At 42.7% G+C, this 23,712-nt stretch overlaps 1 protein-coding gene across 1 annotated transcript in view; it reads left to right on the top strand.

Annotated features, from left to right (window-relative positions):
• The first annotated feature begins 964 nt into the window (after positions 1-964).
• The window catches only part of PLCXD2 (phosphatidylinositol specific phospholipase C X domain containing 2), a 42,544-nt gene continuing 19,796 nt past the window's right edge, over positions 965-23,712 (top strand). The window contains exon 1 of the mRNA XM_065876918.1: positions 965-1,124. Coding sequence (XP_065732990.1) covers positions 965-1,124 — 160 coding nt within the window. The remainder of the gene's footprint in view (positions 1,125-23,712) is intronic.

Below are 23,712 nucleotides of genomic sequence, written 5' to 3'. Positions count from 1 at the left end.
GTTTATTGAAAATGTAATACTCTCTGTGTAATTGTCATTGTGTGTGTGTGTGTGTGTGTGTGTGTGTGTGTGTGTGTGTGTGTGTGTGTAGGGGAAAGAAGGAAGGAATCGTATGGCTGCATTTAACCTCTGAGTGCTGACAGCGTGAAAGGCCCGTGGAAAGACCTGTCCGATCCAAGACCTGACTGGTCCAAGCGTGCAGGTTGCAGCGGCGGCCGTCTACACATTTGAAGGCCGGAGTAACAGAGCAAGGGAGGCCGGGCAGCGGAGGGGTGGGCGCCGCTCAGAGGGCGCGGGCCAATCGGAGCGCTCTCCGCCAGCGGCCAATCACGAGCCGCGTCTCCCGGCAAATCTGCCCGGCAGTGTGGGGCGGGGCCGCCGGGAGTCCGGGCGCCGCAGGTTACACTTCTGAGCGCCTTCTGCGTTACACTTCTGAGCGCCTTCTGGAAGCCACAGGGCAGCGGAACCTGTGCGAGGAGCCGGTGGAGGGAGAGCAGGCAGGCCCAGCTTATGTGCCAGCCCAGTGACAGACATAAAAGCGTAAATCAGGCTGAAGATGGTGCGTCCGGGCGCTCACGTGTATGTAGACCCACCGGCGTGTCTTTCTGCCGTGTGGGTACCTGTAGTGTGAGTGGCTCTGGGCGTGGCTGCTCGTAGGACGTTCAGTTTCTGTAAGATTTATCTCAAGGGGCCTACCTTTCCCTGGCTCCAGAGGGGGAACGTAAGAAGTTTAACGGAGCCGAGTCTAAGCAGATTAAGGGAACAGCGGCTGGGCCGGAGAGGGTGCGGACTGCAGGTGCTGGGGGCTAGGGAGCCACGTCTTTGCCCCGTCTACCCCGGCAGAAAGGCCTTTTGGCAAGACTGGTGTGACAAAGGTGGCCCTGAAGTGTTAGAGAGCCCGGGCAATTATGATCGCTGAGTGAGTGGCACTGGGCTGAGCCTGACAGTTGACTGATAGAAAGGGATGCTAGCAGTTAGGAAGGTAAGGAGGAAACTCAGGATGGGGACCATCTGCTCCCCCAGTCCCAGCGGGACAAAGACATTGGAGGTCTGCAATGCTGACTGGATGGCCTCGCTCCCTCCTCTCCTCCACAACGTCCCCCTTTCCAATCTGGCAATCCCAGGTATTCTTCTATTCTTACTTGTTCCCACTGTGTTTGCTTCTGCCATTTTAGTGTTTTTAATGGGTTGGGCTGCTTTTCTATTGTGCTGAGAAAATAATTGTCAGTGACCTTAACTAAACCTCTTTCTTATTTCTAACTAAAAACTTAACACTGAAGCAGCTGCTGTAAAGAGATTTAAGTGCGCTGCATCATTGGCAAAAGGGACTCGAGAATGGAAGTGCCATTTTTTGTTTGTTTGGGTCTTTTTGTTTTGTTTTTACTTAATAGACTGACTCTAAGAACATTACCTTCTTAATGTTGGGGCCAGGGTATGTGAGGGGTGCGTTTCTTGAATCACTCAAAATTAAAAGGAGAGATCAAGGGTAATGAGTAAAAAGTCATTAACAGTTGTAGATCTGGATCAACATTAACACTGTAAAGTATTTCCTTTCTCATTTATTTGACTTTTCATAGCAGAGAAACAAGAAACAGATTAGCATTTAAGAAGAGGTTCAGAACTAGGACTGAGTATAAAGACACATATTATTGTTGTTGGAAAAGACAGAAATTGAGAATGCAGGTGCTCATCACAAGCAGGCATTAGGTGTGATGGGGTGGCGGTGTTTGAAGCTTTGTCTATATATATATATACAGGTGTCTGCCTGGCTGATCTAGAACCAAAGCCTTGAAAAGCACTTCTGCACCAGCCACTCCCTCTCTCCTGGGGCTTTTGTACTGTGACATCACTCTCATTAGATTTGTTAAGTGTGTCCTCTTCCTTCCATTCAAAAGCTGGTTAAAGCTTGGTTTCTAGGGAAGGAGGTTTGGACTACAGTGAACTTGGTCTCATGTGCTGGGCAAAGTCCTAGATTCTGATGCTTGGCGAGCACTCCCAGGAGCAGGGGAATGGACCACTGCCAGTCCTTTCTCTCACCTGTAGCCATAACAATTGACTTCACCCCTAGACTACCAGAAAAACTCCCAGCCATCCCTGGGATCTGTCTGCTTTTTGGTGGCAGACAAGACGACCTCACGCAACCCCGGGTCTTTGCTTTCTATGCATGAGGAAGAGCCATGCTGGCTTCAGATGCAGCCTTTCCTTAGTCGCCTCTTCTTTTGGAGGTTCCAGGTTCATTGTCCTCATGGGCTCTTGTTGCTTTTGAGCAAGGAGAGGGTTGCTAAATCTCTTTATAGGCATGATCCCTTGTGTTTTATCAGCCATTGACTACAGCTCCTTGGGAAATGCCATATGGTCATGCTTCAGAACAGGTCTTTTCCATGTTTAATTGACGCCTGTGGAGTCATCGCTGAAATGTTGCACAGGCATCTTTTAACATGAGTCATATGTCTTTCTGATGGAATTGTTTCGTCAGGTGCTACAGCAAATAGTATGTGTTTGCAAACAGAATGGCATCTTAGGCAGGCACTAAATGGCTCTATCACTGGGGCACGTCTGGGTAGGCTGGGGCTTCCTCCTTCCTGTTGTACTTTGGACAGTTCAAACCACAGCAGCAGCTCTGCCCATGGTGTGGCTGTGCACTCTGACCCCATGACTCCAGAAAGGAGCTGGGCGTTTGTTCTGCAATATATAGGGTATCTCCCGGTTACTAGAATTGCCAGAGTTTGTCGATAGTGGGGCCTGCTGGAAATTCTGTGGTTAGCCACCGTGGGAACACAGGAATTTGTTCACCCTGCTTTGTGAAGTCCAGTCCTTCTCAGCAAAAAAAAAAAAGTCCTTGACTCCTCAAAAGATATGGCACTCATTGCTATGAATGCCTTATTCCCAGCAGTGGAAAGAACATGAGTGTATGTGTGTATATATATATAAAAATATATATATATAGCTCAAGACAGGAAAATCACATATTAAGTGCCAGCCATGCCCCCTCCTCCCCCACCCCTGCACCCCTGCCTCACCACTGGCTCTCCCTTCCCTACTTCAAGCTGAATATTCCCCGGCTAAGGACTGGCAGTCGAGTTCTGCCAAGACTTACTGAGAGGTTCTGAAATACAGACAGCATTCAGGAAGTGGAGGCCACCATGTTGCTCCCTCTTCCTCTCTTCCTCTTCCCCGTCATCATCACCTTCATCATAATAGCTATTATTTCCTGAGCAGTCCCATGCAGCACCCACTGGCATACATTACCTCAAATCCTTACACCTCCAAGATGGGTAGGAACACCCTCATTTTAGAAATAAGAAAATTATTGTCCAGAGAGGTTAAGTAATTTTCTCAAGATCACACAAGTAGTAAACAGCAGAACTAATATTTAAGCCCCTATGTAGCTGGCTCCAAAACCCACTCACTGTCCCTGTGCCCCTAAGGAGGCCTTGGGAAGTGCAGAGCAGCTGGGGGGAGGAGGGAGAATTCTCTAACTGAAAACCAGTTTTCACAGTCTATCCTCTGCAGCAAATGAAAGAATTTTTAAAACAAGGTGGTTTTTGCCTGAGCAATTATAAATCACTATCTAGCTAGATACACACACAGATGTGTGTACATATTATATATCTGTAATATAAATATATAATTTTCATATATGTATATATATATCCATATATATATATATATATACTGGAACCCAGTAAGTTATTCCTATTTGGAATTGGAATCCAGTTAAGTTTTCAATTCAAATTTAGAGCTTAGACCTATTCTGTATGTGCATGTGTGCTTGCGTGTGCCGCCCCAGGGCGTCTGTAATATTGGGTCAGCTCTGTCAGGGTGGGAGTAGGGTAGGAGTGATGCGGGAAAGAGCAGAAAAAAGGCAGGGGTTCTGACATTAATAGCAGAACCGGGATGGAGTAAACTATGTCAGATCTGAGTGCATCTGCTGCATTTGCCTAAGTCATGATGGGAGAGAGCAAGTGTGAACTTGCACCTCTCAACAAAGCCTTGATGTATTATTTCACTTCCACAACTGTTAAGAACACCTGTTAATGACCACTGTCACCCAAACATATTGGCATATCTTGGAGAAGAACCTCAGAACAATTCTCCCTGCCAACTGTGTAGAATAATTGGAGACCTTAAGGGTAAAAACATCTGGAAACTGCAAAAGTCAGATTTTTAAAGTAAAGCTTTGAACTCTACGAACAATTTTGCTGATGTTAGTGAAAGCATGGTTTTCTTTATGGACAAAGGGACTGATAGGAAAAATTTTTTCAATAATGTATACAGCTTTTCCATGAATTCCTCTCTGTATATTTTAGTGCTATTTCTCTCTCTTTTTTTAATCATGCTTTTCCCTTCCTTTTAACAAAGGTAAACAATTTGGTTTATTGGAAAGAACCTTGAACGTAAGGGTCTCGAAATTTGATATTGTTGATTCTGGCTGTGTGACACTGTAGAAGTATCCAAATTTCTCAGGACTTAGTTTCCTCATTTGTAATTAAGATGTTGGATTAAATGAAATGTAGAGTCCTTTCCAAATTAAAAATTCTTTGATTAGTTTGAAGGGTTTTTTTTTTGTTTTTTGCCTATTCACCTCTAAACATAGAAGAATGACTGGGTCATTTTTGTCTGAAGGTCATTTCTCCTGTACCTCTTCAGAACAAGAAATTATTTTTGGCATGTGCAATCAAAGAATCACAATTGCCAGAAGGAAGCGAGGTCTTCTCACTTTAGCATCCTAAAATCGACTGTAGAGTGGTTCAAATCGAACAGACTCTGAGTACGTTTTAAGAAACCTCCATGCTCGGGCCTGTGGCAGACCCAAAGGTGGATCAAGCTATCAAATGAGCTTACATCCTGGTGATAGAGAGGTTTACACACACACACACATATATGTGTATACATATCTTCACCATACATGATTTTAAAAAACTAATTGGGGTGAATATTATAACAGAGATGTAAATAAAGTGTTACAGAAACACAGAATGGAAAGATTAATTTCAGCTTTTAAGAATAGGAACGACTTTGTTGAAAAAATGGCATTTGACGTGGGATTTGAAAAATGGTCAAAAATTTCAAGGAATGTGGCCTGGGGGTCAGGATTGGGAAGGGGGCTTTCCACTTGAAATAAGCCAATTAAGCTAAGGGATGGAGATATATTGGGGAAATGGCTGGAGGACTCCCTCTGCTGCCTCTCAGCAACGCTTTGTTAATATCTTTATCATTGCACTTCTCCACACATTGTTATTTCTAGGTATCTGTCTTCTACATCATCTGTGAACAACTTGTACACAGAGAACATGGCTTATTTCCCCTTACAATCCTAAGTCCTAGTACAGGGTAGCAGCTCTGTCACTGGTAACTGCTGAGTGGATCTTTTAGTGCATGGAACAGGAAAGTAAGGATGCTGGAAAAGTGGCTTGCAGACACCATCATTTTCAATTGTGATCAGAGCTAAACTGAACAGATAGGTTAGGTTCTCCTTCTGGGAATGCCGTATGAGACACTCGGAATATTTTCCAATCCATTTCTTGTTATCTTTTGCATAGTTTTCCAGTAGCTCTAGATAAGACTCATCACTGAGCCCCATTAGAAATGGAAATTCTCAGGCAGAGTAAGATGGTCAGAAGGGTCAGAAGCAGACCTCTGTGTCACTTCTGCCCTAGGAACAGTTCTTTCACCCCGCATCCCTTCTGCCTTCCTTCTTCCCTTGTCAAATGTAAGCGTCTCATGTTTCCTGTCTGGCTGCAGCCTCAGCCTGCTCTCATTTCTTGTTCCCCTTCCTTCCACTGACCTGGCCTGTATCCCAACCTCTCCCGTTCCAGTGTCAGCCCTTGCTCAGACCTCCTCACTGCTCTCCAATTCCCGGAGCGTTCTCTGCTCTCATCTTGCTGATGACATTCCCTTCTCTCCTTTTTCACCTTTCTGGAATCCTATCCTTTTCCTATGCAGTCCTGCCTTTGACCACTTGGCAATTTCTATAGCTCTTCTCCTGTGGTCCCTCACTCACTCCCCACATGTGTGACAGGGAGACAAAATCATTATGGGGGCAGGACGTAGGGAATCATTACTCAAATCCTGCTTCTGGAAGTTGGATCAGGTGCATCTCACAGAGATGGGGACCCAAAAGGGTGCAAGATACATTCTGGAACAAGAAGTTTAGGTGGGCTCCCTTTGGGGATATCATGAGCCATGAGTTGGCCCTAGAAGAGACTCATTGTCCTACAGAATCTGAGGCTGTGGAAAACCAAGGACCAAGCTAAATCTACCAGGGCTGACCCAATCAAGAAAAAAATCACACGGAACCAAAATGGCCTCCTAAGTGGGAATAGGTTTTTGTTGTTGTTATTCTTTTTTTTTTTTTCCTCTGGGTGATCATGGTGAGGAATAAAAAGAGGCTATGATTTAGTGTTTGCATTAGTAGGTTTCTCTTCTAAGAAGGTTCATCACTTCCTGAGATCGTTTCCCTGCCCCAATCACACAAAAGCCACAAGGAACTCAGGAATCACCCATGTCTGTAAGAAGCAGAATCATGGATTGGTTTAGAGTATTAATGCTAAAGCCACACACACTGTCTGGTTTTGAATCCCAACTCTGCACCTCATGACTCTGTGACCTTGGGCAAATTACTTAACCTCTCTGTGCCTCAGTGTTCTCTGTAAAACAGAGATAGTAATGGCACTACCTCATTTGGTTAGTGTGAGAATTAAATTAATTCATGTTGCACGCTAAGAACAGTGTCTGTCACAAAATAATGTGTCTTTAAAAAAAATTAATCATGATAGTCATTTATTGAAAGCCTGTGTCTGAAATGGACAACAAAAACAGAGGTGTAAAATGCAGTCTATACCCTCAGGTAATTTGCAATCTAGTTAAGGAGCTGACCTTCCAATTAAGCCCTGTGGCTCAATGTTCTCTGTCTGATCAGATCAGGATAACTTGAATGGTCATCCCCTCAAGGGGACTTCGAGTTAAGGGAAGGCTACATGGAGGGTTGCCCAGGATGTGAGCACCAAATGAGTCTTAAATGCAATCTGAGGGCAGCTGATCAAGAGAGCCAGAAAATCCTCTTTAGCTGCTTTGTCCTCCCATCCCTAGTTCAGCTGTCAAACTTTGTCATCTCCAGCCATCCAAAACCTTTGGGAAAAATTTAAGTCTCTGTGACAGGACCATATTGCTAACTTTGCTTCTGCTCTCCTCCTGGCCCCATCACTTACCCTCTTAACCTAGTCATTTTGTTCCCAGATGAAGAGAAGGAATATTACAAAATACTTTCCTTTAAACAAATCTTTTTACATATATAACTCCTTCCCCAGCCGCAGAATAGCTTCATTGTCCCTCCAGATATATGCATCACCCACACATACACACAAACACACACATACTACCCATCACCCAACACACACACACACACACACACACACACAATGCGCACACACTGAGCCATGACCTTAGCCTCACCCTCAAGAGATCCCCAATTCTACTGCCTGCTATTGTTTCGCCTTTATAAAGATCCTGCAAGACATGCCCACTGACATTTCAGATCCTAGGAGCCTGTCGCTGTCACCTGCATTGCTGTTGTTTCAGACGAGCTTCTGAGGCTGAGGATTTGGTTTCTGACACGTGCTCTGACCTGACCTCTACCTTGTGTGACGGGCTGGCTCCACACCTCTTCCCAGCCTCTAAGAGCTTATAACTGCAGGCACACTAGAGGGAATGGTGGTGAAATGCTTCAGCTCCTGTAACTTTGCCTTTGGGAAAAGCACAAACCACTTTGTAAATGCTGACTAACCCTAATTAGAGTTTCAAACCAGGCCTGTAGAGAAGGGATTTTTTATGGACATTGTAATAGGTGGGCGTATTTGTGTGTGTGAAAAGAATTTGAACACATGTCAAGAACCAAACTTAGGTGGAGGAGAACTGTGACTAAATCTGTCTATTTACACGCACGTGGGTAAGTAGGAGTCCTTCCACTTTCTCACATCTATAGGAATGTGGGTTATATTGCTGAATGCCCATGAGGCTCAAACAATACCTGGGAGGATGGCATTACGAGATCTCTAGGTGGCTCCCAGATCACATGGGTTTGGCCACAGAGGCCTGCACTGCTCTCAGGGGGGTGTCTAGCTTGTATTATCTATGAAAGATCGGCATTCTTTTTTGGATTCATTGTCTACTAAGCAGTTGACATTTTCTAAGAGAAAAACAGGGTTTTAAAAATTAATTTCCAATTATTCTAGAACTGTTGGCTGGAAGGTATTATGTCTTCTCTGGGGATAGTCTGTCAGTATTTTTTTTCTCTGTACGGACCTAATGAAATCTAAATAAAGAAAAAAATAGGCAGCAGTTGTACCTCGTAATGCAAATGTCTTGGAGTGTGAAGGCATCTGCATTAATGATGGGACTGAGAAATCTTAGACTCTGGCAGACTGAGAGGAATATTTTATGAACATGTACGCTTTGAAAGCTTATATGCTGAAAACAATATTCTGAAAGTGCAGTTGAAGCCAGATGAAAAAAACATGCTGAACAGATAAAGGTGAAGACAGTGTCCCTCTCTCCCTCCCTCCCTGGGTTTGAGTTTAAGTGATCGTCCTGGCAGGAGGTGTCCATATAGATCCTCCTAAGAATTATATGTGCACGTCGTGTCAGATTGGCTAAAAAAAAATTACTGGTGCTTGTTTGCTCCTTTTGCTTCTTTTGGTTCTCATTGCCTGTACTTTAAAAATGTATTCATTTAAAGGGAAAGTATTTATTCAAAGGATATTTATCAAGTGCCCTTTTGTGTAAGGTGCTGTGTTAAATTAGGTGAATATGGAGATAAATAGGATTCTTCTCCCTGCTCTTCATGAAGTTCTGATCTTAGAGGAAAGCCAAAATTCAAACACCATGGAGAAAAATGCATAGGATACAATAACACTTAGAAAACCTGTACCTATTCCATTACTGTTAGGAGGAGGAAAGCTTGGTAGATTGGGCTTCCTAGAGGAGATGACCCTTGGGTTGAATCATAAAAGAGCCATTAGTAAGTATCCAGGTGCTACAGGTAGAGAGAAGAGTGACACAATGCAGAGGTACCAAGGACTGAGAGATAGGGTTTCCTTGAGGAAACCCAAGCATCGATTTCATTTAAAGAAAGTAATGGAGATAAAGCTGGGAAAGTAGGCTAATGAGCCTTACGTATCATGCCAAGATTAAACATTGAATGTTATCCCGAAGGCAAAAAGCAGCCACTGAAAGACTTGGTCAGGAATAGATTAAAAGCCCTAAAACAATGGCATAAGGGTGAGGAGAAACAAAATGACCCATCAGTTATTAGGGATGCTGAGGGGTAATATGAGAAATTCATTATTTCTTTCATTCTGTTGAATATATATATGTTGATTACCTTCCATATGCCAGGCTCTCTCCTGGGCACTGGTGATTCAGTGATGATCAATACAGACATGTTTCCTGTCTTCAGAAGCTTACAGTCTAGTTGGAAAAATGGACATTTAATCAAACAGTCATAATACAATATGCTATGTAAGATGAGAGGTAGAGATTACTGGTGGAAGAAGCCTATAGCAAGGATATCTTAAGAAGACTTGCGAGTCTAGGGAGGCCCCCAGGAGGAAGTGATGAATATACTGCAGTCTGAAGTAGACACAGGAACTAGCCCCCAGGATTAGAGCAGCAAGGCTAGGAGTGTCCTAGGAGAGGAAACAATCTGGGTGAAGACCTTGAAGAGAGAAAATGGCCCACTTAACAAACCCAAATGGTTCATTGTAGTTTATTTACTGTAAGCAAGGAAGAGGGGGCAAGGAGTAAAGTGGCAGATACTGAGAGGTCTCCTAAGCCATGTTAAAGTGATTTAGCTTTACCTTAACAGGTGAGGGAAGGGTGTTAGACAGATGAATGACAGAGCAGCTTTGTGTTTTGGAAATATCACTCTGGCTGCAGTCCACAAAAGGTATTCGAGTTGAGAAGTACTGTAACCAAGGAGACCACTTAGGCTGCTGCTGAGGTCATCCAGGTGGGAGATGATACTGACCTGAGGAAGACAGTGACAGTGTAGATGAAGGAAAAGGGACAGGCACAGGAGATATATAGGAGGAAGTATCAGCAGGACTTGGCGACTCATTGGAGGGTAAAAGAGAAAGTATAACTGTCTTGGGTAGCTGGGAGGAGGGGGATGGCATTCCCAGAAATAGGGATACAGGAGAGGGAGCAGTTTTAAGGGTGATGGAAGGAAACAGGCATGCTTAGGTTGGAGCATGCTGAGTTTGAGGTACCCGTGGGACATTACAGAATTGGGAGAAAGCGTAGTAGCATCCAGTGGGAATGATTTCAGAGCTAAATCTTACAATTTGCCCAACCCCCTACCCTCCCTCACAGCTACTGTCATATTCAATATAAGGTGATCTGAGTTTGAATTTAGTGTCTTCATTTTTTTATATATATATTTTTTGGATTTCAACTAAAATTTTACTTCTTTCAGGAAATCTGTCTTCAACTTCTGGTCCCAGATAAATGACCCTCCCAAGCTCATTTAGTGTTCTGCTTAATCGGCATGAATTCTGTCATTTGTTTCACTCTTTCCCCTACCGTATTGGCAGCTTGGGGTTGGGGCGGGGGAGGGGTTAGCTCTGTGCAGTACACCACAAACCAGCTGTGAAATGGAAGCTTTTAGTTACATTACCACATTATCAAATACGATTTATTTTACACATGGACATTCAGGGTTACACCAAGAGGCTTAGTAAAAGCAGGAGAATTTTGTAATAGAATGTTTAGTGTTAACTTTTTCTTCTACCCTAAACATTTTCCTGTTTTCCCTAAACCTTCGTATTGTTCTTTCTTTTGTGTTAAAAGGAAAGGTTGTTAAAATATGATTATCCCAGAACTGAGAAGGCTCATCAGAGGATGACCAAGTGCCCTTTGTGAGGTGTTATTTTACCAAAGATGATGCCATCTGTTCAGAGACAGAGCAGGGTGATAATTAGCAAACTAGAGGAGGAATTTCTTATTAATGAATTACCTATACAGTGTCTTATTTGGGTATTAGCATCTATTGGACATTTAAGGAAGAGAAAGTCTTTCAAAGAAAAATAGATCCCCAACTATATAAAATGCCTCCCATACATGGGATTGAAAACCCTTTGACTCACATAAATCATAGGCTGTTGGGGCTGGTTTGGAGACTGTCTAGAGCAATGAATTACCTTGATGCCCTGCAGAGTTCTTGGGAGGCTTGACTCCCCCTTGAGCCCCGCAAGGACACCTCTAGGCCAGAAGTGGGACTGTCTGGACAGGCCTTTAACCAGAGAAGCTCTACTTGCACTTGTTTTTATATATAAATACTTCATTTGACAACATTCCAGGTCTGAAAGCACCCTGAGAACCTCTGATTTACTTCAGTTTTCTCTAGCTCATCTAGCCAGTTGGGCCAGACCAGGACCAGCTCTCCGGATTCCCAGGCTGATGTCTGTCCTCAGACAGTGGGATGCCTCTTGGCTTCTCAGAACATGAAAAATATGTTGATCAACATCCTCTGCTTCCAAATGTTCTGCCTTGCTTCAAAACACAGTTGCTTTGCTGTACTGTGAATAATTATGAGTTAAATAGGCAACTGATTAAAAATTATATTGGCCACATGGCCCTCTCAGATTTTGCTGACAGTATAATGGCTATAATTCATACTGTCCCACATGCCCCATGGAAAATAATCAAGTATGATGGGTCAAGTTTATCCCGTTGGCTTGGCAAGCTTTAAAGATATTATTCTTTGGTTTGGAAAACTGCTAAGCTGTCCCCTGATCTTGAACCTTGGATCCATGTTGGCCATATTTTGTATATCCTAAAGATGCCTCAGCCTTTCCGCACTTGTCCATGTGGAGTCAAGTTCTCTACAAATGCTGATTTTTCCCAAGGACCTAATTTAGGTGCGTGAGATGGGAAGCCCCAAGGAGATGTTATTAAAAGATAATTTACATGGGCTTCAGTTGGAGGAAATCTACTCTCTAGGACTTTTCCTTTTAATTTGTTCAATGCAGTATTTTATTCTAGCTGCTCCTTTAGTCAGTCTTTCTGGTTTATATTTGTCCTCTGTGTTTTCCAACACATCCCTCTTCATCGACCCAGATAACTCAAGCTAGAAGGACAAATAGAGATGAATGAAACTGGGGATGTACAGGTGCTGGGGGAGAGAAGTTGCAGAGAGTGAACTCTGCCTATTTAAAGAAGATGAATGGACCAAAGAGAAGTTTGGGAAAGGATCAGGAGACCTAGGCTCATCTGCCCTAAGCAACTCTCTAAACAGCTGTACGTTTAAGTAAGCATGCTTGCACTTATTCTATATACATGTATTCAGTGCATACTGTATGCCAGAAACTTACTAAATATGGAGATATGGGCATGAATTAGATATGATCCCACCCTCAAAATCTCAGAGTCAGCTGTCAGGGACAGACATGGAGATAATTACCACCAGTGTTCCAAGCAGCACAGGGCAAAGAGCAGTTAAATCTGCTTGAGTCACGTGAGCTCACAGACAAATGATTATGACCTGAGTCACATACAAGTAATTAAAATGGAAAGGCAAGGGACAATGAGATTGTTCCCAAGGACTCTAAGGGTTTTTTGTGGGTTTTTTAAACAAATCTTTTGCTATATTCAATAACCATAAGGCCCAATTCTCATACATATTTTTACAAATAAGTGTCTTCTTAGCTCAGGCCATAGAGATATTTTAATATGCACAATTGCAATCTGTTGAGATCAAATTTATTGCAATATTCATAGAGATTAAATACCTGAGTCATAATATGATATGCTTTTCTACAAAAGCTGCCCTAAACATCTTCAGCCTTTAAGGACATGTTTGTTTTTATGCCTATTCTTAATATTTTTTTATCTTATATCTATCTTTAATTTTTATTCACATTGGAGGCAGTATAAAGAAGTAGTTCCGGGCTTCCCCGGTGGCGCAGTGGTTGAGAGTCCGCTTGCCAATGCAGGGGACACGGGTTCGTGCCCCGGTCTGGGAAGATCCCACATGCTGCGGAGCGGCTGGGCCCGTGAGCCATGGCCGCTGAGCCTGTGCGTCCGGAGCCTGTGGTCCGCAGCGGGAGAGGCTACAAACAGTGAGAGGCCCGCGTACCACACACACACACACACACACACACACACACACACACACACACAAAAAGAAGTAATTCCGAATATGGGCTCTGTTTTAGTGGCCCTAGGATCAAATCCTAGCTACTAGTTATGTAACCTCAAATAAAAAGTTTAACCCTCTGTCATACAGTTTTCTCATCTGTAAAATGGACATAATTATAGTACTTATTTCACAAGTGCAAAGTAAGAGGAAGCACAGTCCACGAGACCACCCTCACTCTGACACCAGTTGCAAGTTTGGGGGTCCTCAAGGTGACTCTTATGTTTGATAATTTGCTAGAAGGACCGACAGAACTCACTGAAAGCTGCTATACTCAATTGCTATTTATTACAGCTACAATCAGCCACATGAAGTGTCCAGGGAAATCCCAAATGTGGAGCTTCCAGTTGCCCTCTACCCTGGAGTTGTGGACAGTGCTGCTGTCCTGGTGTTGATGTGTGATGATATGCACAAAGTATTGCTAATCCGGGAAGCTAGCCCGACCCTTGGTGTCCAGAGTCTTTATTGACGGTCCAAATGGCTGATCTCAGCATCCAGCCCCCCAGAGGTCAAGCCTGTTCTCTCATGACTCGAAACCCTCACCATAAATCTCATCCTTAGACTTTTTGATGTGGTCCCAAAGCTCTCAGGTAAACGAAGATACTCTTATCAGGTAGGATATTCCAAGGGTTTAAGAGATTACCTCCCAGAGGCCAAGGACAAAGACCAGACCCCTCTTTGGGCAAGGTTAAATTTTTTACTACACAACCGATGTGTTGAATTAAGTAAGATGATGGTTACAATGGGCTTAGAATTTTGCCTAGTACAAAACAAGCATAAATTTTGGATATATATCTATTATTATTAACAATCCTTTTTGATCCTACAGCATCATACTAGATACTCTAGGAAATCTTAAAAAAAATTAACAAGGTGGAGTTTATAATCTTGGAGGAGAGATACTAAGTTTCAAGTAAAACCAACAAAAGCAGAATGAGGTTGAGTATCACAGTAAAGGAACAAGCAAACTGCTAGGGACCAGTAGAAGGGAGAGGTTACTTCCAGGCAGGGGTTAGGGGACAGCTGCTCTGGGAGGGCACCTGAGCGGCACTGAGGGATGGGGGTTCCGAAAAGGGGGGAGGGCATCCCAGACAGAGGGAGCCACATGAATAAAATCAGAGATGGGAAAGCAAGGGCACCTTCGGGGAACAGAGAAGGGCTGCCATGGCCTACTGTAGAAGCAACAGGAGGAAGAAATGGGAAAGCACTGGACAGACAGACTGAGAGAGCTTTTCAATGTGCTGTTGAGCACTTGATGCCTTATCTCATAGACTCTGGGGAACCAGTGGCAATCAATACAAGGCCTAAAGAACACCCTGAAAGAGAATATGCTGTCTCTTTCCATATCTCCAGTCTTTGAAACATGCTCCTTCCTCAGCCGTATCACTCTCCCTCCCAATACTGCCCACTTCACTTGGCCAATTACAATTCATCCTGCAAGAAACAGCTCAAGAACTACTTCTGTGCACACCTCCATAGCGAAACACGTTATATGCCATCAGGACCTGTTTTCCGCCATACACAACTGTATTTTGTCATCTCTGTATACTCAGTGTCTGTATACTTGTAGAGTGGTTCAAAGGAAAAAAGGGAGAGAGCGAGAGAGGAGAGAGACATGAAATCTTGAAATATCTACAAAGAATTTAAAGAGCAGATATTTCTAGTTAATTTAAAGAGAAACTAGGACATACAGAGAGAGTGAGTAATAGTGCCTAGAGTAAGACAGAATCTTATAACTGCATGGCAGAGTCTTCTCAAGGTATCCCAAGGCTTTAGCAGCAATAGTAATAATAATAATAATGATAATAGGCAGAAGACGAGCTTACTTATACAACACTTATAAAGCACTTGCTAGGCGCCGGATATGCTCTACTTGATTTATGTGAACCCAGTTAATCTCTGCAACTCAGTGATGTAAGTACTAACATTATCTCCATTTTACAAATGAAGAAATTGAGGGACACAGTAGATAAGCAAATTGCAACAGAAATCCTGATAACAATCCTAGGATTGTAAAAACTTCGTCTTGCCAAATTCATTTAATTGCATCTGAATAAAAGACATTCGTAGAGTTGGAGACTGACCTAGTGTTGAGCTGTAACTTCAGTTCCTTGTGTTGGTTGGAATAAAGAGCAGTGTTCTTTTCATCCGAGGCATATGTTTCCACGCCAGGCCCCTAATGCCTGAGCGCCCATGAGGATGGTTGTGTTCGAAGGACTGCCTGCTAACCTGTTCCAGCTGAACAAGCCACTTTTATTTTTCAAGACCAAACGTCTAGGAGGCTTTTTATTGACTGAGAACAAAAGCAGCCCAGTGGTTTAAGTGGACTGTGTAGTAATGGCCCAGCAAGGCTCCAGCAGGGAAGACGTCTTTCTGCCTCTCGGAGGTGGAAAGACCAGCAGAGGCTTTTAGCAGGCATGTGCTTGTCAGAACACTCCACTTCTGGGGTGGGTGTGTTTGCCTTCTCCTTCCCCTGCTGTGTGTAATGTACAAATTTCCTTTAAACCCATCATTTGGTGTAATTTACATTGCTCCTTGTTGGATTTTCCCTGTTCCTTTTCCCTTTCCCCTGTCAGAGCTCCTGGCCTAGTCCTCCATTACCAGGAAAGAGAAAAACCCTTCTTGTTTTGAGGGGAATCTAGCTGAGGAGCTTCCCTGGATCTCAGCCATTCAGCAGTTTGTCAAATGAATCTTAAAGTAACCCTTCTCTGTGAAAACTTTCAACCCAAGCTATGTGATTAGGAAGGTGTTTTTTTCCCAAAGTCCCCACAATAAATTCCATAGAAATGTCCCACAAAGCAATGAAATGCCAGTCATTCTGGAGTGAAGGGAACTGTCACCTAAATGCTAGACGAGAAATGAGCTACTGGCCGGTGTGTTCAGTCAGCGCAGTGCAGATTCATCACTGGCCAACCTGAGTCGGTGTGATGGGAGAGAAGTTCTCCAGCAATTTGACAAAATTCTCAGATGAGCCAAAAGTAAATAAATACCACTGTCAGGCTTGAGAATGATTTGCTTTTTGCAAATATGGTAAGTTAAATCTATAAGCACATATTCGTCTTAAGTGTAGCAAGTATGAAAGGAACGTATCTTACTTCTTTGCAGTGATTAATAATCCTTGTTAAAATAGGGTCATATATTCCTTTAATTCGCTGTTAATGAGTTAGAATCCTTGGATTCTTTAGATGGAAGAGACCCTAAAGCTCACTTCACCCCCCTTCCTAAATTTGCAAAGGGAGAAGTTGAGCTACAGTCTGAACCTAAAAGCTGAAGTTCATACAAGTGATCAGAGCAGAACCAGCCCTGGGATTCAAGGCTCAGAGCTGTGTCAACCACACACACACACAAAAAAACTGTGTCCTCAACTGAAAGAAGGTTAGAGTGCCCTCTTGTGTCCCTACATGGAAATTCTTTATGTCTTTACAAAATTTTAAATCACTTTAATCTCTCCGTCAATTTTACTGCATTGGGGTGAAAGGTCAGACATGCAGCTCTGAAGACAAATCCTGTGATCATTATGTTATCGGAAGTAGAGGCACAATGCATTTGACCTACTTCATCAGTAAAGACAATAACATCATCCCTAGAGTAGTTTTGTGTGGATTCGGGTCTGGCTGACCTAGGTTTCTGTCCCCGGGCAGCCACTGGCAATCTTAGTACCCCTTGGTAACAGTTGCAAAACCAGCCTGAACCTCTGTCCCCTCATCTGTAAAATACAGATAATCACTGCCCTGCAGGACTGGCAGAGATCAAATGCAATCATGTAAGTCAGCCCAGCCTGACATTTGGTAAACAATAAACAATAAATTGAAATTATTAGTTATTTTCGGACGTGAGGTCTCACCAGCAAGTTCACAATGAAGGAACTGAAGTGAGAATGCTGTGGAGTGAACAGAATGTCCTTGGGATGCTTTTAGCTCTTGGGTGAAGAGGTTTCCATGAGCTCTGGGGGCAGAGGAAGTACATTTTTAAAGGAATAACATGCTAAATATGTGATTCTTCCAAAATAAATTCTTCCTTTAGATGGGGAAGTTTAAACAGAGCTAGGCCTAATGGATTTCCCACAGATGGAATCTCTTTCAGAGGTAACACCTGGTCTTTGGCACTAAGGGCCCAGCAGTCAAAAAAAAAATCTCTGCTCTGAAAGATAAAGTTTGAAAACCGGATCTTGTTTAGGGCATTGGTCCAGTTCTTTAAGAAGTCTTTATTTATTGAGAGGGTAACCATATTAAAATAAGTAAAGAACAGAGGTGAAAAACAATAGCTGGATGAATTCACTCTTTGATTTTCATTTTCCTTAAACTTCTTATTTTATGAAACAAGCTACCTCAGCTTAAGTGTTCCGGCAAAATGGCACTAAATCGAGTCCTTTTGCCCCAGTGAACTTTCAAAGGTTCCCTCCTCCCTCCAGTAATTCTCACAGCCGTCCTTTTCACACATGTGGGAGGGAGATATCATTACGTACAATACAAGGAGACTTGACCTTTAAATGTTAGTGGAAGTGTGGAGTCTGGTGGTTGTATCTTTCTTCCACTAGCTCATTGGAGAGTTGAGGAAGACAGTTCAATAGTGTGTAAGCGGGAAGCGGGTAGGGGCGAAAGGAACCCCTCACCTGTGCCCCTCTCTTTGTTTTCACCCAACCAGGGAAAAGGAAAGGAAAGCTTGGATTGGACACTGTCATCCACATACTTACCACAATCGCTGGGAGGTTTATCGCACCGCAAGAGCAGATTAAAAAAAGGCTGGTCAGTTTGCTCGCCTCGCTCATCCTTTTGGGGAATCTGTTACTTCACATAAGACAAATATAGCACGTGAGGCCGGGGAATTTATTATTGATGGAAAGTTCATCCTCGGGCCCTCGCGTGGTTGCGGAGGAGCAGAGCTGGAACCTCTTGGCGCCGGCAGCGTGCCCCAAGTTCGGCGGCGCATGAGCACGCGGCAGTGCCATAGCCATAGACCGCCGCTGGCCGCGCTGTGCTCCCTTTGTGGACATCAATCATCGGTCAAAGAGTGAAAAGATATCCCCTGACTCATACTTGAAAGTCTCCTATTCATGTGGATTAACTGAACAATACATTTTGTAGCTGCTGTAGTTACCTCGATAGTATTTGTGAAACAGTTTCTGATGTTCAACTCGTTTTCTACTTTACGCTTTTGTCTTTTTACGCATGGTTTTTCTCCTTAGAATGCCCCTAAACATCTCTGTGTCTTGTTTATCGATGCTTATATACTAGCCCTTGTGTTCCAGTTTTGTTTTTTCTAACATCTTTATTGGAGTGTAATTGCTTTACAATGGTGCGTTAGTCACTGCTTTATAACAAAGTGAATCAGCTGTATATATACATATATCCCCATATCTCTTCCCTCTTGCCTCTCCCTCCCACCCTCCCTATCCCACCCCTCTAGGTGGTCACAAAGCACCGAGCTGACCTCCCTGTGCTATGCGGCTGCTTCTCACTAGCTATCTATTTTACATTTGGTAGTGTATATATGTCCATGCCACTCTCTCACTTCGTCCCAGCTTACCCTTCCTGTGTTCCAGTTTTAACGCCAGCATACTATGAAAAAGATTTTTCATGAAGGAAGTCCATCTCAACCAGAGGGAAGCCTCCGCTTGTACATTTCCACCTTCCCCTCATCTTTATGTGACACCACTCCACTCCCAATTGAGGTCTGCCCCTCTGGGCCAGGCACTGGGCAAGTTGAGGCAAGGAGGGACGGTCTGGCAGAGGAGAACCCCCTGGTGTGAGGGGGCCTGAAAACTGGGATGGGCAGGACGTGTGTTTGCTCTAGACAGGTTAATATCATGGCACCCCTCACACTGTCACTTAAAAAATATCTATTCGTGATTTATAGAGAAATGTTGAGGTGAAATTTTACATCTTTGAAAACTCCGCATTAGGTTATCTCCTCTCCCAGTTCTCTCTCCTCAGCTCTGCTGCCCTAGGATTCCCTCCTTCTCTCCCCTTCTCCTCCTGGCCTCTCAAGCTCCCTCCCCTTTCTCGGCAGATCAGTTTAGGTCCTTCCAAGCTTCTGTCTGCAGACTTGCACACCCGCACCCACTGCTTAATACTGCTGCAAGTATGTCAAAAGCCGTTAATGCCAGAGATGAATATTTCATTTGTGCCGAGCAAACAAAAGATACCACACTTACCAGGATTCTCTCTGCATGAACTGAAAATGACTTTTTTTATCCTTATCACATGTTCATATTTAAGATAAAGAGTTTACTATGTGCCTTAAAGAGAGATCTCTCTCTCTCTCTTTTTTTAAACATCCTGCCCATTTTGTAAGGAGTCACTGGTGAAAACCTACATCAGCTGGCACCAAGTTTGTAGATTATCCCAGTGATACTTTTACATCCCTTGTTGACGGGTCCCTTCAGCCACCACTCTGATACTGTGCCCCTCAACATAGCTCTCCCTGGAAGCCCACGGTGCTGCCAGAGCTGCTGTCACGAGGCAGGAAGATGCCAGGGAGGGACAGGAGCTGGTGACAGCCTCCTCGGGAAGTGAGAGCCAAGCAGCAGGGCGTTTGGAGTCCAGCTGGACCCATGATCTCTGAAGGGCCAGAGAGGTGTCCCTGTATATTCCCTGTCACCATTTGAGTCTGAGAGTAGTGGTCTCTCCAAACCTTAGAAGAATATCCTGACTTCTTGTTCAAATGATCTTGAGTGGGAATGTTTTGATTGCCTTAGTTTTAGAACTTTTGAAAAAAATTTTTTTAATTTCTTAAAAATCACAGGTTCATTAAAATGCAAACACTTTTAGTGAGACAGTGGGTTTGAGGGCCCAAACCTCATTTTTAAGCTCATTTTCTAAGAAATACTTTTGAAAGAGTTCTTAGAAATTATATGAAGATAGAATCTTCTGGGCTCTGTGTAAATCAAGGCATAAATTCCTCTTATTTTTTCAGAAAAATTCAACCCTTTAAAATGGATTAATACATCACCAGGCTATCTCGCAGAACTCTCCAAGGTGGGTGGACAGTATGAGGAAGAGCTGTTGTTCAGCTAGACCTCTCAGTTTCTGCTCCCAACTCCACCTGAGGGCTGTTCTCTCTTCTTTTCCTCCTTTGGAGATGGGAGAACATTACTGTCTTTTTTGGCTTGAACACTTATCTTTTCTCTCTCTTTATAAAGCCTGATACTGCTCTCTCTTCTGCTGTTTGCACTGACCATCATTTGATCTAGTTGACCCTTTATTCCAGCCCAGACACCTTCTGGTTATCTGAATGACCTAGCTTCATTAAGATAGAGTGTAAGCAAGATTTTTGGTCTTTTGTGCTTGGGCATCTTTAATATCCTCTCGCTGTAGTTTTTGCAGCTAAGATCTTATTCATTTTCCCAGAATAATTTTTTGCTATGTATATTTTACATGAATTTAGAAAAATAGATTGGACATTCAGTACCATTTTATGCAGCATCAGCTCCACTGGGTAACTGGCAAAACGGCTGCACCTGTTTTCTTGCAAGCTGCCTGCATTATTCTGGCCTCACCTGGTATGGTATAGGCTAATAATCAGAGAAAGAATATGAGATTACAAATCATATGACCTAAAGTTCAAACTGAGATAAAATAAACACGCCCTAACTGAACACTTTGACTATTCCTAACAGAAAATGCACGCACATTCAGTATATGTTTTAAGACCTAGCCTGCAATGAGCCATACTATCTTAATTTTGACAGCAGTAGTATGATGAAGTGCTGATAAAAATCTGGAGTTTAGATGGCTCTTTTAAAAATAAGCTCAAAATAATAATTGTCTTTAAAAGAAATTTTCCAGAATGATGATTATGTCTATTAGAACATCTTTATTTTTATTAGTAAAAATACTTCTGTGAAATAGTGAATTTTTTTCAATTCTTTTAAATATACTTTTCCAAGTAAATGAAGCATGTTTTTTTTCCTCCTGAATATAAGTTTTATCCGGATTTCATTTCAGACGGACCGCTCTAGTGTCAACATATACACGTCGACGTGTACATAAATGCTTTGGCAACTAAGAGACATTAGTTCCAAACACCTCTATAGGTATCCCTACTATGAAGTTTTGCTATTTAAACATTTGCTATAACAACTTATAATAAGATTTGTTTTACCTGGAATTCACTACCTGAATGAAAAAATCTCATAGCAAATTCACACGTGTGGGCTAGCAAAAACATTCAAGTTGCAGGTACATCCAGGCCAGGAGATGGAGAAATGTGTCACATCCATGGCCCAGCTGCTCTCTCAGTAGGCTCAATTGTACATTAGTGCTCTCAACTTGCCACATTACTGAGTAGAAATATCTTCTAAGAAAGTGAAAAGGCTTTGAATAAAATCGGTGTACCCAAGAGGCCTGAAAAGCCCATATTTGCAAAGAAAAAACAGTGATAAAGAATGTTGAGGGAGATGATCTGACATAAAGCGGTCATGCTCACGTCCTTAAGAACTGTGCACTAGTATTTTAAATGTGCAAGAAATACAGAAAAAAAACTTCTGAAAGTATGACTTCAGAATACTGAAGAAAGCTTCAAGAAAACTCTGGTGTTTGGTGTTTTAATGCTTTCTGTTATAGAAAGATTCGTTGTGGATGGTTATATAAGTGTTTGAGTGTTTTACTGGTATTTATTAAAACTGATAGGTTTTTTGAAGAGTTGGGGAAGTATTACTGTTTCTTTTTTTTTTAACATCTTTATTGGAGTATAATTGCTTTACAATGGTATGTTAGTTTCAGCTTCACAACAAAATGAATCAGTTATACATAGACATATGTTCCCATATCTCTTCCCGCTTGCGTCTCCCTCCCTCCCACCCTCCCTATCCCACCCCTCCAGGTGGTCACAAAGCACCGAGCTTCAAATAATGGATTATAGGTTTTCCTTCAACAAAAATCAGCTATCCAACATGCCTTTAGCGATAGGTTGGATTTGGTTTTTTTGTGTTTGTTTTTCTATAGAAATCACTTGTGGATGTCTAATTCTATGATGTTAAAAGTAAAAAGTTCAAGAATATCCTTGGAACTTTCTCTCCCATATTTTCAAATTGCGTTGTAGTCACTGAGTTTATTTATTCCTGTTATTGACACAGGAGCAGACTAGAGATTGTTTATAATTATACTTTTAGTGCCAATTTATACTTAGCCTACATAATCCTGTGATTTTAATTTATTCCTTTTGATGTTAATTCTGGATGAAACCTAAAATAAATCCCTTAAGCTGCAAACTTCCTTTTTCTCAGTTAACTGCCACAGCAGAACCCTGAATATGAATGTTTAATGAGGTTTCACAACATTATTTAAAAACTAGAATTATTTGTTTCTCAGGTTGTGTCATTCAAGTAGAAGATAACACAAATTCCTTAATAATGAAATAAGACTAATAATATGTTTGAGTTCATTCTGTTGGCCAAGGACTCTTCTGAATGCTTACCTAAGTGAATCACTTAACCTTCACCACAAACCATCGATGTTGGTACTATTGTTGTCCCCTGTTGACAGGTGAGAAACTGAGGCACAGCATTTCAGTCACTTAGCTAGTGAGCAGTGCAGCCAAGAGTATGTATCTAGGTAGCCTGGCACCAGACACCATGCTCTTAGCCATTGTGGGAACTCTCCATGTAGCTTATCCGGAGCTACAGTGTTTCATCAAGCCAGGGCTCAGGACTTACCATTGGTAAATCTCTTCTTGCTAAACTGGCATCTTGTACACTACAACTCTGGGTCCTTCAGGGCTATGTAGGTGGAGAAATGACTTGCTGGGCCTGGAGAAGCCTGGTAGGAATATTTAAAAATTAACTGGCTCTCAACCCATTAGTGTTCTGGGGGCAGGGGATGAGAACAGAACCCTCCAATATCGACTCACCTTATGGATGGTGTCCAGTGGGAAACAGTCACTGGTGGCATTGACAGACATGCCAGTTAAGGATAAAAGAGGTGCAGGGTCAGAGATCCAACCCAGACACGTCAGCTGTCCATTTGGCTACCAGGGAGCTCAGTCTGGAGTGATATTTCTCAGCCTTTTTTCCTCTGTGGCCAAACTAAGGAGTCTTTTTAGCTATTTCTATGCCACTCCTTCTCACTATCCCCACCCCCGCAGTGATGAAATTTTAATACCACAGATACACTGTATGGTATATCTGTTTAGGTACTCTCTTTATACCTTGAACATAAAAAGAGTAAGATTTTTTCATTCCCCCAAGAACCAATTTTTTGTTCCCTTGGGGCGGAGTCACCCAGTTGAGAATACGTGGCCTAGAGGCACCAATACATTGAATGGTGTGAGTAAACACAGGGTGGGAGGGTGGCCTTCAGTGAACAGACTTGGAGGGGTTAATGGGCTTCAAGGTTAAAGGGCCCACCAAGGGCAGGGTGGTACCTGAGGGAAGTGAGAAGAAGAGATTTTCTTAAATCTATGAGGTCAGGCGTTCTTTTTTTTTAAAAAAAATAATTTTATTTAATGTTGGAGCAGAGTTGATTTACAATGTTGTGTTAGTTTCAGGTGTACAGCAAAGTGATTCAGTTATACATATA

The sequence above is a fragment of the Phocoena phocoena genome, chromosome 4, assembly GCF_963924675.1.
Source record: "Phocoena phocoena chromosome 4, mPhoPho1.1, whole genome shotgun sequence".
In the NCBI taxonomy this organism is placed as follows: domain Eukaryota; kingdom Metazoa; phylum Chordata; class Mammalia; order Artiodactyla; family Phocoenidae; genus Phocoena; species Phocoena phocoena.
Note: the sequence above shows the minus strand (reverse complement) of the source record. Positions and strands in the feature narration are given on the sequence as shown.